Source organism: Xiphophorus maculatus, chromosome 22 (assembly GCF_002775205.1).
Source record: "Xiphophorus maculatus strain JP 163 A chromosome 22, X_maculatus-5.0-male, whole genome shotgun sequence".
In the NCBI taxonomy this organism is placed as follows: domain Eukaryota; kingdom Metazoa; phylum Chordata; class Actinopteri; order Cyprinodontiformes; family Poeciliidae; genus Xiphophorus; species Xiphophorus maculatus.
Window position 1 is genome coordinate 3,221,941 of NC_036464.1, and position 15,874 is coordinate 3,237,814.

Here is a 15,874-nt window from a genome sequence, read left to right on the forward strand (position 1 = left end):
GTTCTGGACTTGCTGAGCAGAAATAACCAATCAGAGCCGTCCTTACCGAGCTGTAAACTGTTTTTATTGTGACATCATCACAGCAGAACAAAGCAACACCTGTCAACAAGCCCCGCCCCCTCCCCAGGCCCACCAATCAGGTCGGAGCAGACGAACATTCAGTCCAGGAAGTGACAACGCTCTGGCAGGAAGTGGGCGTGGTCAATTTCAATTTCAGCCAATAGGCTCTCGCCTACTCCTGACGTCAGCACGACCGTGGGCGGACTGGAGTCTGTGGGGTCAAAGGTCATTCAGACTTTAGAACCGGGTTTCTGGGTTCAGTCTGGTTCTTTTCAGCCGGGTCAACAGTACCAAAAACCCACAGAACCATAAACCAGAGGGAGAACTGGAGCTAACAGGTTCTGGTTCCACCCGTCTGAACCAGGTCCGGCCCGTCAGGACCCAAAGAAGCGTTTGGTTCCATCAGGGAATCAGACCCGAACTGAACCGGGTTTTTTAGCTCAGAAGAACTGTCAGAATCATCAGAACTTCTTTTAAGGCTAAGATTAGCTTCTTCATCTTAATTAAATTTAAAATATATTTAAATGACTGTATCAGTTTTAACACATTATTTATTCAAATTTTAGCCTGACTGAATCCAGAACCAGAACCCGGCCTGAGTAGAACCACAGAATAATAATAAATACAAATTGAATATTAATGTGTAGAAACAGCGTAATGCTGCCAGAACTGGGTCCGATTAACACCAGACAGAACACGAAACTCCTACGGATCCAGAGGACATTTAAACACCACACAGAGGACGGCCGGTTCTGCTCCGGGTCCAACAAAACCGGCTCCATCCGGACCGCTTTCAGCCCTTACTGCTGTGGGGGAGCCAGGGGAGGGGCTTCTCTCTGATTGGCTGCAGGGCACTGCTGGGGGCGTGGCCTGCAGGGGGCGGAGCCTCCCGGCCGTCCTCCTCCCCTTCAGACAGCAGGTCGCTGATCTGCTGCTGCAGCTCCGGACTCACTTCGTTCTCGGCCAGAACCAGAACCCGAAGGCAGGTGGGGTAATTCTCCACCATGTCCAGGAACACCTGCAGAACAGAACCAGAACCAGAACCGGTGCTGTCAGCCTGCTGAGGAAGAGGAGGAAGAATATGGTGAGAAGCTGCAGCTGCTGACCTGAGCCGACTGGTTGGTCAGTCCGGTTCCCTCCAGGTCCAGAACCTCCAGGGTTCTACTGGACGCCACGGCAACCGCTAGCATGGCCGCAATTTGGTCCCCTGCAGATAGAACCGGACCCATCAGGACCAGAACCAGACCAGGTTCCGGTTCCGGTTCCTTACCCAGTGGATTGTAGTCCAGGTTGAGGACCCGGAGCTGGGAGCTGTGAGCCACCGCCACCGAGAACCGGGCCCAGGCCTTGGTGCTGATCCGTGGGTTGGCGCTGAGAGTCAGCTCCCTGAGACCTGGAGGGGCAGACCGGACCGGACCGGACCAGACCGGAACAGTACTGGTAAGCAACAGGTTGCTTTGGAACTGGTTGATTAAAGGTTCATAACTGATCAATAACTGGTGAACATTTGGGTGATCAAGCTGCTTAGTAACTGCTTAATAACGGGTTAGTTACAGGTTTATTACTGGTTAATATTTGTTAAAATCATTGGTTAGTAACAGGTTAATCCAGCTGCAGCATTAAGATGTTGGAAGAAGTGATGGGCAGTAAAATATTATCTGATTGGTCATTAATCCTCTAAAGCAGGGGTCTCAAACTCCAGGCCTCCAGTCGCTGTCCTGCAGGTTTTAGATGAGCCACAGGTAGAAAACACTGGAATAAAACGGCTTCATTACCTCCTTGTGTAGCTCAGTTCTCCAGAACCTTAACCTCATTATTCTATCCAGGTGCTGCAGCAGGGGCTCATCTAAAGGTTGCAGGACAGCGGCCCTCCAGGACTGGAGTTTGAGACCCCTGATCTAAAGGATCTGGATCACCTGGTCTGCAGGTGTGTCATCATCAGCGCTAGGAGGATGTGGTGCGTTCAGGGCCCCTGGGGAATCGGAGCCTCAGTCCTACCTGATTTGGCTCCGTCCGGCGGCAGCATCCCGCAGATCAGCGCCAGCGCCGCGTCCCCCAGCAGGCAGTCGCCCAGGTCCAGGCAGACCAGCGCCGGGTGGGCGGCCAGCGCCGGGTTCAGGGCCTCCAGGCCGGCGTCCAGCAGGGGGCTGCCGTGGAGGCTGCAGGGAGGGGGGGTGAGGCGGCACAAGCCGTCACTGACCATTCAGGCCGGCCCGGCCAATCAGCAGGCGGCTACTCACAACAGCGTCTGCAGGGAGCGGTTGGCCGCCAAGGCGTCCGCCAGGTGGCGCGCTCGGCCGATGCTGGAGACCACGCCCAGATTGAGGTTGAGCTGCGCCAGGCAGCGCGAGGCGGCCACGCCGCGGCAGAGCCGCCCGAAGTCCCGGTCCGACAGCCGGCAGCCGCGGACCGAGAGCAGCCGGACCCCGTCCTCCCTCAGCCGGTCGCAGATATCCTGAACCTCGACCGCCGACAGCGGCTCCCCGCTGACCTGGATGGAGGCCGCCAGCATCCGGACTGGGAGCACTGGGCGGGGGGAGGGGAGGTTACTGGGTCAGCTGGAACAGAAGCAAACACAAACCTTCTGAGGAATCAGAACCAGCACAGGGATCACAAGGTTCTGAGGCGGACCGGTTTCGGTTTTGGTCCGGTGGTTCATCATTTCACCAAGGACCTGATCAGAACCTGGAGGATATCAATAACGTCTCCAGAACCTCAGCTGACCTCAGAACCGAACCGAACCGAACCGTTCCGAGCCAATCAGAGAGCAGGACCAGCTAATCGACCCTCTGATTGGCTCTCCGCTCAATCAGTCAATTAACATGAGATCGATCAGCTCACGCGCGGAGCGGGCACACGGTCACGCGCTGATGTCATCATTCCACGATTCCGCCGCAAGCCAGAGCAGGTTCGGCTCCAACGGGACGGCGAGCATCAGAACCGGTTCTGATTCCGACCCGGGCGGTAAGGGAGGCCTGGGGCTCCTGCAGCCGGGCAGCAGCGCTGTTGGTCGGGCAGAGGGAGTCCGGGCGTCCCGGTGTGTTCCTGCAGGTGAGCAGCTTTACTACGAAGCAGAGATAGGAGGACAGACAGGAGGACTCACTCTGAGCAGAAAAGCCTGACCTGCTAAACCGCCATTACACAACATTTTACTTTTTGAAATTAATAAATGAGAGCGAATATACCGGAATGTTATGTTTTAATTAAAATTAAATAAAAGTTAATCTGATCAATGAAGATGAAACTGAACAATCTTCGTCAGAGTGACTCCTCTTCAACGTTGGAGGATTAGCTGTGACGTAGCTTCCGGTCACGATCCTCTACGAGTTCCGTCGCCATAGAAACCAACATATCTGACAGGGCCAGGGACGTGAGTTTTGTTGGGCTCTGCAGGTTCTGGGTCTGGGCATGCGTGATGACGTCACTCTTTGTTTTTGCTTAGGAACCAAAACAGGAAACAAGACCAAACAGAAAGTTCTGGTTCTGGATCAGAGGAGCAGAACCTTTTACACGTCCAGAAAAATGAAAACAACAACTGAATGAATTCATTAATATCTGCAGCATCCTGGGAGTTGAACTTTGAACTCCTGAGAGGTCGTGACCTCCAGACCCCCAGATGAGCCAATCAGACTGCTGATTCCGTCAGGAAACATGAGCAGTTCCCTGGAGTATCTGCTGGTTGCCCATGGCGGTTCCTCCTGGTCCTGGTTTCAAGAACCGGCAGAACCTGGAGATAAAGATTAGAAGCTTTGGGACAATCTGAGAAAAAACTATTTTGATTGAGTTCCTGAAAATAAAACTCTTTTGAACTCCTCAGTAGAAGGTTGTGGATGTTAAAATATATTTTAATAATTTCTACACAGCTGGATGTTCTGTGGTGGTTCTGATCCGGTCTTACTGGATCCAGATAAGGCTTGAACCATCATGTGGATCCTAATAAAATCATTGCGGTTCTGGTTCTTCATCCCAGAATCATCAGTTTGGATTTTCTTGAAGATGATCAGAAACTTCCGGTCCTTCAGGGGAACATGACGGGTTTGTTGCTCTCTGGCGCCACCCTGTGGCTTCCTTTAGCCTCTCTCCGAGCAAAGCAGAACCAAGTCCGGATCTTATTTTTATTATTTTACTGCGAAGTTCATTTATTACAAGCTACTTCACTTAATGTCTTCACTCTGGTTGTTGTCTGATAAGAAATGCCATCAGTTTTTCTTTTGTTCAATAAAGTTCGTCAAGAAAAAAAACAACTTCTGAAAAGCACTTCCGTTGCTACTTGTGACGCACCCGGAAGTGCTGGTGCATCACTCGCTGCGCCTAGCAGCAGAGGCTAACAGCTAACTCCAGGTGAAGCAGACCCAAAGAGGTGAGGACAGGTGAAGACAAGAGGTTCTGTTGGGAGATACCAACTACCGGACTAACCAGCTAGCTAACAAGCTAACTAACAAATGATCTGGAGACTGACAGCTGCTAGCTGTGTTAGCCGTTAGCTTCTGCTGTTCTCCACCTTCATCAGGTAGCGGCGGTTCCGGCCGCTGGTTCTGTTCTGAGGTGAGGAAGCCGGAGCTGACGGGGGGCCATGGAATGAGTCAGAACCAGTAGAACCACCGGGTTCTAAGCGGTTTCTACTGGTTCTGACCCAGACTGTAGGACCACTGGATTCTGGTACAGGATGTAGTGCTTCCTCCGAGGGTGTAGTTCTGTCCGCCGGCCCGTCTCACCCCGTCTGTCCACAGGGCTGCGTGTCGTGGATGGAAGTGTGCCGCTCAGCGATGGGACCAGAGAGAGTGCTGCCGAGCTCAGAGGACGAGCTGGGGGAGGACGAGCGTCCGGTGGACGGGGCGGTGCTGCCTGGGGGGGAGGACGGAGTGGAGGAAGAGGAGGAGGAGGAGAGCGGCGGGTACTACTACCAGCCTCTGAACCAGGACCCGGACGGACCCGGGGAGCCGGAGGAGGAGGACAGGGGGGACACGTCCCACTCGGAGCAGCTGCAGCAGCTGCAGCACAGGATAGAGGTGAGATCTGCCCAGTAACAGGTGGAGCAGCTCTCCCACCTGCTGACCTGCACCGTCTCACCTGAGTGTCTCTGCAGGTGATGGGTCTGCACCTACCTGAAGCTCCGCCCCCAGACAGCGACGAGGAGGAGGACCCGGAGGGGGCGGCGGCGCAGAGGAGCCGAGCGTCCATCCCCATGGATCCAGGTGAGACGTTCAGAGGAACTGGATCGGATTTAGGATTCTGTTTAGAGGTACCAGAGATCAGGCTGTCTAGAACTGGGTCAGAACCCGGTCCAGGTTCTGCTCTCCTACCTAAGGATGAGGAACCATTAAATCAGTCCAAAGTGGGTCCTGGAGGCCCGGTTGCATCCTGGTTTAACTCACCTGGATCCATTGATGGATCATTAGAGAACATTAACCTGCTGAAAGGTTGTTACTAAAACCAGGGACAGAATAAAACATGCAGGATGCAACCGGGCCTCCAGGACCCACTTTGGGCTCCACTGCATTAAAGGAACAGATCAGGTTAAAGGTCGTGCAGAACATCACTTCCTGTTTGACCCTAACCTAAGCAGTGTGATCTGACATCACTTCCTGTCTCTGCAGCCCATGTGGAGCTGGTGAAGAGGACGATGGCGGGCGTGGCGCTGCCCTCGCTCGGCGTGCCGCCCTGGGCGCAGCAGATCTCCGACGCCCAGTGGAGCGATCTGGTCCAGAACGCGCTGCAGGAGCGCCAGAGTTCTGCCGGGCTGCGGATGCTGCGCCGGAACCACGTCCCCTGAACTCACCGCGATCCCTACAGGACCCTGAACGCACCGCCAGCAGCTGCAGCCTCGGCCGCTCCTGGTTCCGATCCGACCCAGATAACTGTTTACTGACTCTTTCTTCTTCTGTGGTTTAGTCTGGACCAGCTTCCTTCCCGTCTCATTGCTCTCATGTTTCCTGTTGTGTGTAGAAACAGGAAGTGGTCATACATGTGGGCGGGATCTGCTTTATTTCTGCTGTACATGAACATCTGTACAAATCACCGTGTGATGCTCAATAAACATCTGGAACAGCGCCGCCTGGTGGTGTCACGACATGGGGGGCGGTGGGGGCGGAGCTTATCACAGCCAATGGGATGATGACATGCAGGCTCAACAGCTGGAAGAGCCATGAAGAAAAAAAAAGACGTGTTGTGGGCGTGACCAATGTGGGCGTGTTCTTCATGGGGGCGTGGCCTCACTGACATCACAAAGCCCCTCCCCCACCTCAGAGCTGCTTAATTAGACGACTTGTTTCCTCTGACCAATCAGAGTTCATGTCTGAAACGCCTGGAGGAACCTGCAGCCATCCCATCACTTCCTGTGGTGACCGGACCTTCAGAACCATCAGAACCGGGCCTGGTTCTTGGTGTTTGGGTCTAAGCCCTGATTGGCGGTAGCCCTGGCGGAGGCCACGCCTACATTCACTGCGTCTCTGCGGATCCAAACCTGATTGGCTGACTGAGGTCAGAGGTCATGGGGACATTCATCCACGCTGCGTTCAAGTGCAGTAGAGCCTGAAGGCCCCAGTTTCCATGGAAACACCACAACGGGGCGGGGCCAGGGCAGCCAATCGGGACGCACCTCCGGGTTCCTGCCGTGGAATCCGACGATGCGTTCAGGCGCTCGGCGGCGGTTCGAACCGCAGCAGCCTCTGGGGAGATGTGGGCGTGGTTTGTGGCTGATGTCCAATCACAGTGGAGCGCTGACACACGGCACATGGATAGACGGGCGGAGCTTCTTGTGTCCTACTGGTTCTGGCCACCAGGGGGCGGAGCCGCGGAGAGGGCGGGGCCTCATGGGGGTCAGAGCGCCTCCTGATTGGCTGTGAGGAACTCCTCGGCCCGCTGGTGAGCCTCCAGAGCTCTGATGGTGTAAACGTCCTGCGGCAGCTCCGACTTCCTGCGCATCAGCGCCTTGTCCTTCTGCAGCTCCTTCGCCCCCTGCAGGGCAGACCGAGAACTGGTTAGCCACCGCTAGCTAGCTAGCATAGCACAGGTCAACAGGTGCGTCTACCTGGGACGCCTCCGTCTCCACCGTCTTCTTCAGCAGCTGGATGTCCTCTGCTGTCGGAGTTTCCGTCTCCATGGAGATGAAGGCCAGACCGCCATCGCTGAACATCAGGAACTGGAACGCAGCGCGAGTCAGACACACATACACACACACACACACACACACACAGAGCATCACTCACCTCTTCCTGTGGGTGGAGTCCAGGACGCAGGGGGTGGAGCTTGTTGCTCTGCAGGTAAACAGAAGGAGACATGATGCCAGGGACCTTCATCATCATCATCATCCTCAGCCCCTACCTGTGGGTTCTGCCGGGCCAGATCCTCGATCTTCATCCAGACTTCGTCCCGCTCCTTCAGCTTGTATTTCTCCCTGCATGAGGAGCAGAAACAGGTCATTCTGTCGGTCCGGTCCAGAGGTTCTGGATCCTAGAACCCACTTCTGCTTCTCGGCTTTGTAGTGCTGGGTGCAGTCATCAAACAGCTTCTGGTTCATCTCCATGAAAAGCTTCAGAGCGTTATAGATCAGACCGTGGATCGTCCTGAGGAAGAGGAGGAGGAGGAAGAGTGTATCAGTGTGTGTGTATCAGTGTGTGTCAGTGTGTGTCAGTGTGTGTGTCAGTGTGTGTGTCAGTGTATCAGTGTGTGTATCAGTGTGTGTATCAGTGTGTGTATCAGTGTGTGTATCAGTGTGTGTATCAGTGTGTGTGTCAGTGTGTGTGTCAGTGTGTATCAGTGTGTGTATCAGTGTATCAGTGTGTGTATCAGTGTGTGTCAGTGTGTGTGTCAGTGTGTGTGTCAGTGTGTGTGTCAGTGTATCAGTGTGTGTATCAGTGTGTGTATCAGTGTGTGTATCAGTGTGTGTATCAGTGTGTGTGTCAGTGTGTACTTGTTCCAGTGGCTCTTGGAGTTCTTGTAGAGCGCAGGGAACATGATGGGGAGAATCTTGGCGGCGTTGTCGCTGATCAGACTCATGATGTACTCGTTGTTCCAGTAGTACAGCGCTCTCTCTGCCACCTGGAACCGCAGCAGAACCTCCGTCAGAACCGGAAGCCGCCGCCGCGGCCGGCCCGGTTCTGGTTCTAGTACCTGGAAGTGCGGGCTGGACACACACTTGGCCAGCTGCCTGAAGAGCGGCTCCTGCACCTTGACGAACTCGGCCGGCTCGATGACGTCCAGGATCTCCTCCAGCTCGTTCAGGAACATCACCTCCTTCGGACTGTGGGTTTTGGGCCAGAACTTCAGCAGGCCCACGATCACCTGGGGAGGTCAGGGGTCAGAGGTCAGCAGGGAGCAGCGGCCCGGCCGAGGAAGCCGCAGCCGGAAACTCACCGGCTCCGTCAGGCTGCTGTCCTTCTCCAGGAACTGGACCACACAGTAAGCCAACTGGGGAGCAGAACTGGGTCAGAGCCAGCAGAAATAGCAGAACCAGCAGAACCACACACTCACCTGAGGGTGGTACACACTCAGAGACTTGACCTTGTGGAGCGGCAGCAGAACCCGGATCAGAAACATTTTGTGTTCTTCCTTCAGAGGCAGAGCGAAGCCGTTGATGATGCTGCAGGAAACAGAGAGAGAGCGGCCGCATTCCAATTCAGTTAGAGAGAGAGAGCGGCCGCATTCCAATTCAGTTAGAGAGAGAGAGCGGCCGCATTCCAATTCAGTTAGAGAGAGAGCGGCCGCATTCCAATTCAGTTAGAGAGAGAGAGCGGCCGCATTCCAATTCAGTTAGAGAGAGAGAGCGGCCGCATTCCAATTCAGTTAGAGAGAGAGCGGCCGCATTCCAATTCAGTTAGAGAGAGAGAGCGGCCGCATTCCAATTCAGTTAGAGAGAGAGCGGCCGCATTCCAATTCAGTTAGAGCAGGGGTCTCAAACTCGCGGCCCACGGGACGATAGTTTGTGGCCCCCGCCTTAATATAAAAGTTTAATGTTAGTGCGGCCCGCGAGTTTGATATAATTTGCACTTTTCAGTGTTGTGTGCAGAGCTGAACGAACTTACCAATCACGGTGGAGTATATTGCTCTCGGGGGCGGGACATCGGCCGGGCCTATTTGCATTTTCTATTTGTCATTATTTGCATGGGTACATGCGCAATTTCCGCGGCCGCTCCCGCTTCACGTGCTTCAGCATCCAGTCTAGACCCAGAAGTTGCTGATCAGTGTAACGTAATTAAGGTTAGGAGTTGTAACGCTTGGGTTGTGTTTAAGGGAGGAGAGGAGGCGGCAGATTCATCAAGACGGTCAAAAACTCACAACCACACTGGTGCTGGGAATTTCCCAGTGTTGTCCTTTAATAAATAAGCTCTTCACCAACCTTACAAAGCCGGTTGAACGGCTGCTACATTATCAGACATGAAAATTGATCCTCGGTTGCAGAAGCTGGCTCTTGGGACGTGGAATGTCACCTCTCTGGTGGGGAAGGAGCCGGAGCTAGTGTGTGAGGTCGAGAGGTTCCGGCTAGAAATAGTCGGTCTCATCTCGACGCATGGCTCTGGTTCTGGAACCAGCCTCCTTGAGAGGGGCTGGACATACTTCCACTCTGGAGTTGCCCAAGGTGAGAGGCGTCGGGCAGGAGTGGGCATACTTGTTGCTCCCCATCTCGGCGCCTGTACGTTAGAGTTTACTCCGGTGAACGAGAGGGTAGCCTCCCTCCTCCTGCGGGTGGGGGGACGGGTCCTGACTGTAGTTTGTGCTTACGGGCCGAACGACAGTTCAGATTACCCACCCTTTTTGGAGTCCTTAGAGGGGGTACTGGAGAGTGCCCCTCCTGGGGACTTCAACGCTCACGTGGGCAATGACAGTGAGACCTGGAGGGGCGTGGTTGGGAGGAACGGCCCGCCCGATTTGAACTCGAGCGGTGTTCTGTTGTTGGACTTCTGTGCTTGTCATGGATTGTCCATATCGAACACCATGTTGAGGCATAAGGGTGTCCATATGTGCACTTGGCACCAGGGCACCCTAGGCCGCAGTTCGATGATCGACTTTGTCGTCGTTTCATCGGATCTGCGGCCGTATGTCTTGGACACTTGGGTGAAGAAGTGCGGAGCTGTCCACTGACCACTACCTGGTGGTGAGTTGGCTCCAGTGGTGGGGGAGGAAGCCGGTCAGACCTGGCGGCCCAAACTTGCTGTGAGGGTCTGCTGGGAACGTCTGGTGGAATCCCCTGTGAGACGGAGCTTTAACTCCCATCTCCGGCAAAACTTCGAACACGTCCCGGTGGAGGTGGGGGACATGGAGTCTGAGTGGGCCGTGTTCCGTGCCTCCATTGTCGAGGCGGCCGGTCGGAGCTGTGGCCGCAAGGTTGTCGGTGCCTGTCGCGGCGGCAACCCTCGAACCCTTTGGTGGACACCTTCGGTGAGAGATGCCGTCAGGCTGAAGAAAGAGTCCTACCGGGCCTTTTTGGCCTGTGGGACTCCGGAAGAAGCTGATGGGTACCGGCAGGCGAAGCGGCATGCGGCTCGGGTGGTTGCTGAGGCAAAAACTCGGGCGTGGGAGGAGTTTGGAGAGGCCATGGAGAAATACTTCCGTATAACTTCGAAGCGATTCTGGTCCACCATCCGGCGTCTCGGGGGGGGAAGCAGTACAGCACCAACACTGTTTATAGTGGGGATGGTGTGCTGCTGACCTCTACTCGGGACGTTGTGGGCCGGTGGGCAGAGTACTTTTAAGACCTCCTCAATCCCACCAACATGCCTTCCACTGAGGAAGCGGAGCCTGGGGACTCTGGGTTGGGCTCTCCAATCTCTGGGGATGAGGTCACCGAGGTGGTTGAGAAGCTCCTCGGTGTCAAGGCTCCGGGGGTGGATGAGATCCGCCCGGAGTTCCTTAAGGCTCTGGATGTTGTAGGATTGTGTTGGCTGACGCGACTCTGCAATATCGCATTGACATCGGGGGCAGTTCCCCTGGATTGGCAGACCGGGGTGGTGGTCCCCCTGTTCAAAAAGGGGGACCGGAGGGTGTGCTCCAATTATAGAGGGGTCACACTCTTAAGCCTCCCTGGCAAGGTCTATTCAGGGGTCCTGGAGAGGAGAGTCCGTCGGATAGTCGAATCTCGGATTCAGGAAGAGCAGTGTGGTTCTGGTCGTGGAACACTGGACCAGTTCTACACCCTCAGCAGGGTCATGGAGGATTCTGGGAGTTCACCCAACTGGTCTACATGTATTTTGTGGACTTGGAGAAGGCGTTCGACCGTGTCCCTCGGGGAGTCCTGTGGAGGGTTCTCCGGGAGTATGGGGTACCGGGCCCTTTGATACGGGCTGTCAGGTCCCTGTATGACCGGTGTCAGAGTCTGGTCCGCATTGCCGGCAGTAAGTCGGGCTCGTTTCCGGTGAGAGTTGGACTCCGCCAGGGCTGCCCTTTGTCACCGATTCTGTTCATCACTTTCATGGACAGAATCTCTAGACCAGCCAAGGTGTTGAGGGGATCCAATATGGTGGCCTTAGGATCTCATCTCTGGTTTTTGTGGATGATGTGGTCCTTTTGGTTTCACCAGATCGTGATCTGCAGCTCTCGCTGGAGCGGTTCGCAGCCGAGTGTGAAGCGGCCGGGATGGGGATCAGTGCCTCCAAATCCGAGGCCATCATGGTCTTGAGCCGGAAAAGGGTAGAGTGCCTTCTCCGGGTCCGGGGGGGTGTCCTGCCCCAGGTGGAGGAGTTCAAGTATCTCGGGATCTTGTTCACGAATGGGGGAAGAAGGGAGCGGGAGATCGACAGGCGGATTGGCGCAGCGTCTGCTGTCAAGCGGGCGCTGTACCGGTCCGTCGTGGTGAAGAGAGAGCTGAGCCAAAAAGCAAAGCTCTCAACTTACCGGTCGATCTACGTTCCCACCCTCATCTATGGTCATGGATGGATGGATGGATGGAAGGAAAATTGAGCAGCGTCCAAACAACCCGTAACATTACTAAAAAGTTAGGGAGCTAACATGTCCGTCTAGCACGTTTCTCCCACGCTCTCTACACAGAAGCCGTGGCGCATACTTCTGACATCATTAGCAATACTAGAGTATCTTAAAGAGACACTACACAATTACGGCTGTTACAGCGCCTGACTACGCCCAAATATAGTAATAGGCAATCAAAAAGGTTCTGCTGAGGAGACCGTGTGTGTGAATGCGGCCCAGCCTCACCCAGACTCTACCTACAGCGGCCCCCGGGTAAACTGAGTTTGAGACCCCTGAGTTAGAGAGAGAGCGGCCGCATTCCAGTCCAGTCTGATGTCTGCTTCCTTCTCAGGCCATGAAGACAGAAAACTCTGACAGGTTTAGCTAATGTCACTCATGTTGTCTAGCAACCACAACAGCGTGAAGCTCAGAGCAGCGAAGACAAAAACAACGGAGCCGAAGTTTGTTTTCAGTCACTATTGATTTCTGTTATTATTATTATTCACCTTTACAGTAAAAGACGTTCAGAGTAAATAAATCAGTTGGAACAAATTATTCATTTTCAAATATAATATAATCTCAGATCAGACATTACAGTTAAATAAAACAGTGTGTGTGTGTGTGTGTGTGTGTGTGTGTGTGTGTGTTACCTGCCCAGGATCTCCAGCAGCTCAGCGATGCCGTTGTGATGCTCCGTCTCATATATGAACCTGCAGGATGAGAACACCAGTGAGCCACTGGGAGCACTGGGCTCACCTGTGTGGGCGGGGCTAAGGCGTGCTCACCTGTAGAAGATGTTGTTGATCTGCCGGCGGATGTAGGCGCGCAGACCCAGGAACTTTCCGTAGATCCGGTGGAGGATCGTTTTCAGGAAGTCTCGCTCTCTGGGATCCTCACTGTCAAACAGCTCCAGCAGCTGCAGGCAGGGAGGACAGGAGCTCACCTGGCGCACCTGGAGCAACACCTGGAGGATCACCTGGCCAGGTGATGTCTTACCGACAGAACAAACTTCTGGTCGATGTACTTCTTGGCGACGTTGGGCTGGAAGTCTGGAGACTCCAGGAAGCGGAGGAAGAACTCGTACACCAGCTGTGGATTCACAGGTCGGGTCAGTTCTGGTTCTGCTCACCTAGACCTCCAGGAGTTGGAGTCGTACCTGCAGGTGAGGCCAGGCCGCCTCCAGCGTGGGCTCGTCTTCCTCCGGGTCGAACTCGGCGCCGGTCGGGTTGGAGGACGGAGGAAGAGTCCGGAACACGTTTATGGAAAACTGCAGGGCACAAACAGCTGTTACCATAGTGACGGTTCTGGTAGCTACATGCTGCGCTAGCTTAGAGTAAACGAGGAAACGTCCCAGGGCAAGTGAACGCAGCACAATGAGGGAACCTGGTGCTGAGCTTCCAAGGAGGCGGAGCTTCCTACACCTGTTCACCTGGATACACCTGGAACCAGCGGACTCACCATGACGACGGCCTCGGGGTAGATGCTCTCGGTCACCACCTCGCTGTTGTGCGTGATGTACTCCACCATCTCGTTAAGCCCCGCCCTCTTGACCTCCTTGTACTTGAGGTCGCTGAGCGGGTCGCTGATGAAGTCGAACAGAACGCAGCACTGCCGCAGCTTCTGCACGAACAGATCCTCTCGCTCCGGGGGCGGGGCATCTGGGGACAGGGACACATTTGGGTCTGAATGGGGTCGGGTTCTGGTCCGGTCCGGTCCGGTCCGGTCACCTTTCAGGGCGGGCAGCTTCTGCAGCTCGCGGTTCTTGGTGAGGCTGAACCGGGTCGAGCTCTGGCGCCGCTCCTTCTTCAGCAGCGTCGGGCCGCCGGAGTATTTGATCTTGTTGAGCTGCGTTGGCGGCGGCGTGCTGCAGCTGGCGCGCTTGTTGCCGCTCTGCTGCTGCTGCTGCACCTAAAACACACGGGCGGGTCAGAGGTTCTGGTTCCGGTCGGGCCGCGGCGGCCGGGGCGACCCACCTCCTCCGGGTTCTCCGGCCCGCCGTCCTTCACGCTGCTGCTGTTCTTGGAGCCTTTGGAAGATTTGCTGGATTCCTGAAAAACAACAAATCAGAACCAGAACCACGGTGCTACTCTGTTAAACGGATCAGAACCAATGCTGGAACCGGGTCAGAGAAATCGGGCCCAAAAGATGAAGAAAATGGTTATGAATCGGATCTTAACTTCCTGGGGAGAACTTTTCAGAATAAAGTGGAGGAAGTTCAGGGAGAAGAGTTCTGACCCGGTTCTGGATCAGAACAATCAGAACCTCGTGGAGCAGGGATCACCTGCGGGTTCCTTTAGATCTGGACCGAACCCGGTCATGTTCTGCAGCAGATCCATAGAGATCCAGTGACTTCATCAGGTCCGGACCGGAACCGAGCCAGAGAAATCAGCTGGTCCAACAAGACCCGATCAGAACCAGAACCCTGAGGTTCTCGCTGATCACACAGAAACCGGGTCTCAGAAACGCTCTCAACATGAGACCAGCTGATGGTTCTGGATCGTTGGTTCAGACCCAGTGGTCCGGAGCCGGACTGCGGGGAAGCGCAGCTTCGGAGTCGCCGGGATGAGTCACGCAGCCCGGGGACAGCCAGCAGCCGAGCCCCGGAGCTCCCAGGCGGATCAGAGAGCCAGCTCCTCCCGGCTCCCTCGCAGTCGGGACACACCCACCCGATACCGGCGGGACTGAGAGGAAGCAGCCCGGTCCCGGTTCTCCTGCTCGTCTGTAGACGCCGTTAGCTCTCCTGAAGTTGGCCTGTGACCGATAGTAAGGACCGTCACATCTATGGAGTCATTAACCAGCTCAAACTGGTTAAACTGGTGCAGATTACTGGTTTTAGCTCAACACTGACTGTTAAACCAGAAGGTTTAGGAACTTTGTTCTCCTCTGATAAGAACCAATCAAACATAAACACGTTTATTCTAAAATCAGACTCTTTAAAATTTGAAAGACTTTTCTGAAGATGAACTTAATGCTTTTGCTCCATTAGCGCCTCCTGCTGGTGGCCCCAGGTGATTTCTATATTTATGAAAAAAGATTCTTAAACCTTTAAGCAATCAGACTTTAACTCTACGGAATGACCCTTTACTGATGCTACCAATCACAGGCCGACTTTAGCGCTGTGTGATGCTAACGGGCCTTTAGCCGCTTAGCTTCATCAAATCTGAACCCGCCTCCAATGCCGCTGTCCCTCCACGCTCCACGGGGAGAGGCTCCACGTTACCTCCGTAGTCCACACTCACCTTCTCCTTCTTCGGCTTGTTCGGCATCGTGTCCGCGGCGCTGACTTCTCCCACGGAGCCTCTGCGATCCTCCTCCCCGGGACTCAGACGCTGTCACTCGGTCAGTCTACTCCGTGCGCCCGCTACTTCACACGGCCAATGCGATTGGCTGCCGGAGTCGCCGTCTGCCTAGCGACGCGTGCAGGGATTTTTCCTATTGGATAAACGCGACTTTAACCGCGAGGGTGATGCTGCAGGGAGGCGATGCGGGTCTGGAGTCTTCCCCAGCAACACAGAACCCCTGCAACCTGAGGAACCCGAACCGAACCACCCACCAACCTCTCCAACCTGAGGAAGGCGGGTTCCGAACCGAACAGAACCAGGTGAAGGGTAAAGTTAGAGAAATATCTGAATGTTCTCCGTAGGGACCAGATGTTCTCACCTTCAGGTTCTGGTCCAGTTCTGGTTCTGGTTCTGAACATTAAACTTTAACCCAAAGAGGTCAGAACATGCTTTGGTTGGTTCTGGAAAGTTATACAGTCAAAACAGGAATAATTTGGGTTATTTAGCCAGTTTTCAGTTATATTTTCATTTATAAATGTCACCGTTTCAAACTAAATATTTAGATCTAAACTAACGGTTAGTTTTCTGTAATTAGAAAACTAACCGACAGAAAAAATAAAGTTAATTTTTCT

The 15,874-nt window shown here is 54.5% G+C and overlaps 3 protein-coding genes across 3 annotated transcripts; 1 reads left to right on the forward strand and 2 right to left on the reverse strand.

Moving 5' to 3' along the window:
* Nucleotides 1-42: 42 nt before the first annotated feature.
* On the reverse strand, nucleotides 43-2,993 carry lrrc73 (leucine rich repeat containing 73). Its single transcript, XM_023327666.1, has 7 exons — nucleotides 2,902-2,993; nucleotides 2,301-2,618; nucleotides 2,059-2,219; nucleotides 1,331-1,453; nucleotides 1,167-1,267; nucleotides 865-1,078; nucleotides 43-271 (listed from the first exon to the last, which is right to left on the reverse strand). Exons 2-7 carry the CDS (start codon nucleotides 2,570-2,572, stop codon nucleotides 159-161), a joined length of 984 nt encoding a protein of 327 aa, XP_023183434.1. The 5' UTR covers nucleotides 2,573-2,618; nucleotides 2,902-2,993; the 3' UTR covers nucleotides 43-158.
* mea1 (male-enhanced antigen 1) lies at nucleotides 2,860-6,110 on the forward strand. The gene is given in 5 exon segments (XM_023327667.1): nucleotides 2,860-3,092; nucleotides 3,094-3,111; nucleotides 4,791-5,069; nucleotides 5,147-5,255; nucleotides 5,658-6,110. Coding segments are annotated over 5 exon segments (792 nt in total). The 5' UTR covers nucleotides 2,860-2,882; the 3' UTR covers nucleotides 5,834-6,110.
* ppp2r5d (protein phosphatase 2 regulatory subunit B'delta) lies at nucleotides 6,027-15,346 on the reverse strand. The gene is made up of 17 exons (XM_014474142.2): nucleotides 15,201-15,346; nucleotides 13,935-14,009; nucleotides 13,689-13,869; nucleotides 13,420-13,619; nucleotides 13,118-13,228; nucleotides 12,958-13,050; nucleotides 12,747-12,877; nucleotides 12,612-12,671; nucleotides 8,533-8,641; nucleotides 8,416-8,469; nucleotides 8,173-8,343; nucleotides 7,973-8,100; nucleotides 7,524-7,625; nucleotides 7,384-7,456; nucleotides 7,269-7,316; nucleotides 7,091-7,201; nucleotides 6,027-7,017 (listed from the first exon to the last, which is right to left on the reverse strand). Exons 1-17 carry the CDS (start codon nucleotides 15,225-15,227, stop codon nucleotides 6,880-6,882), a joined length of 1,812 nt encoding a protein of 603 aa, XP_014329628.1. The 5' UTR covers nucleotides 15,228-15,346; the 3' UTR covers nucleotides 6,027-6,879.
* Between the last annotated feature and the right edge of the window lie 528 nt (nucleotides 15,347-15,874).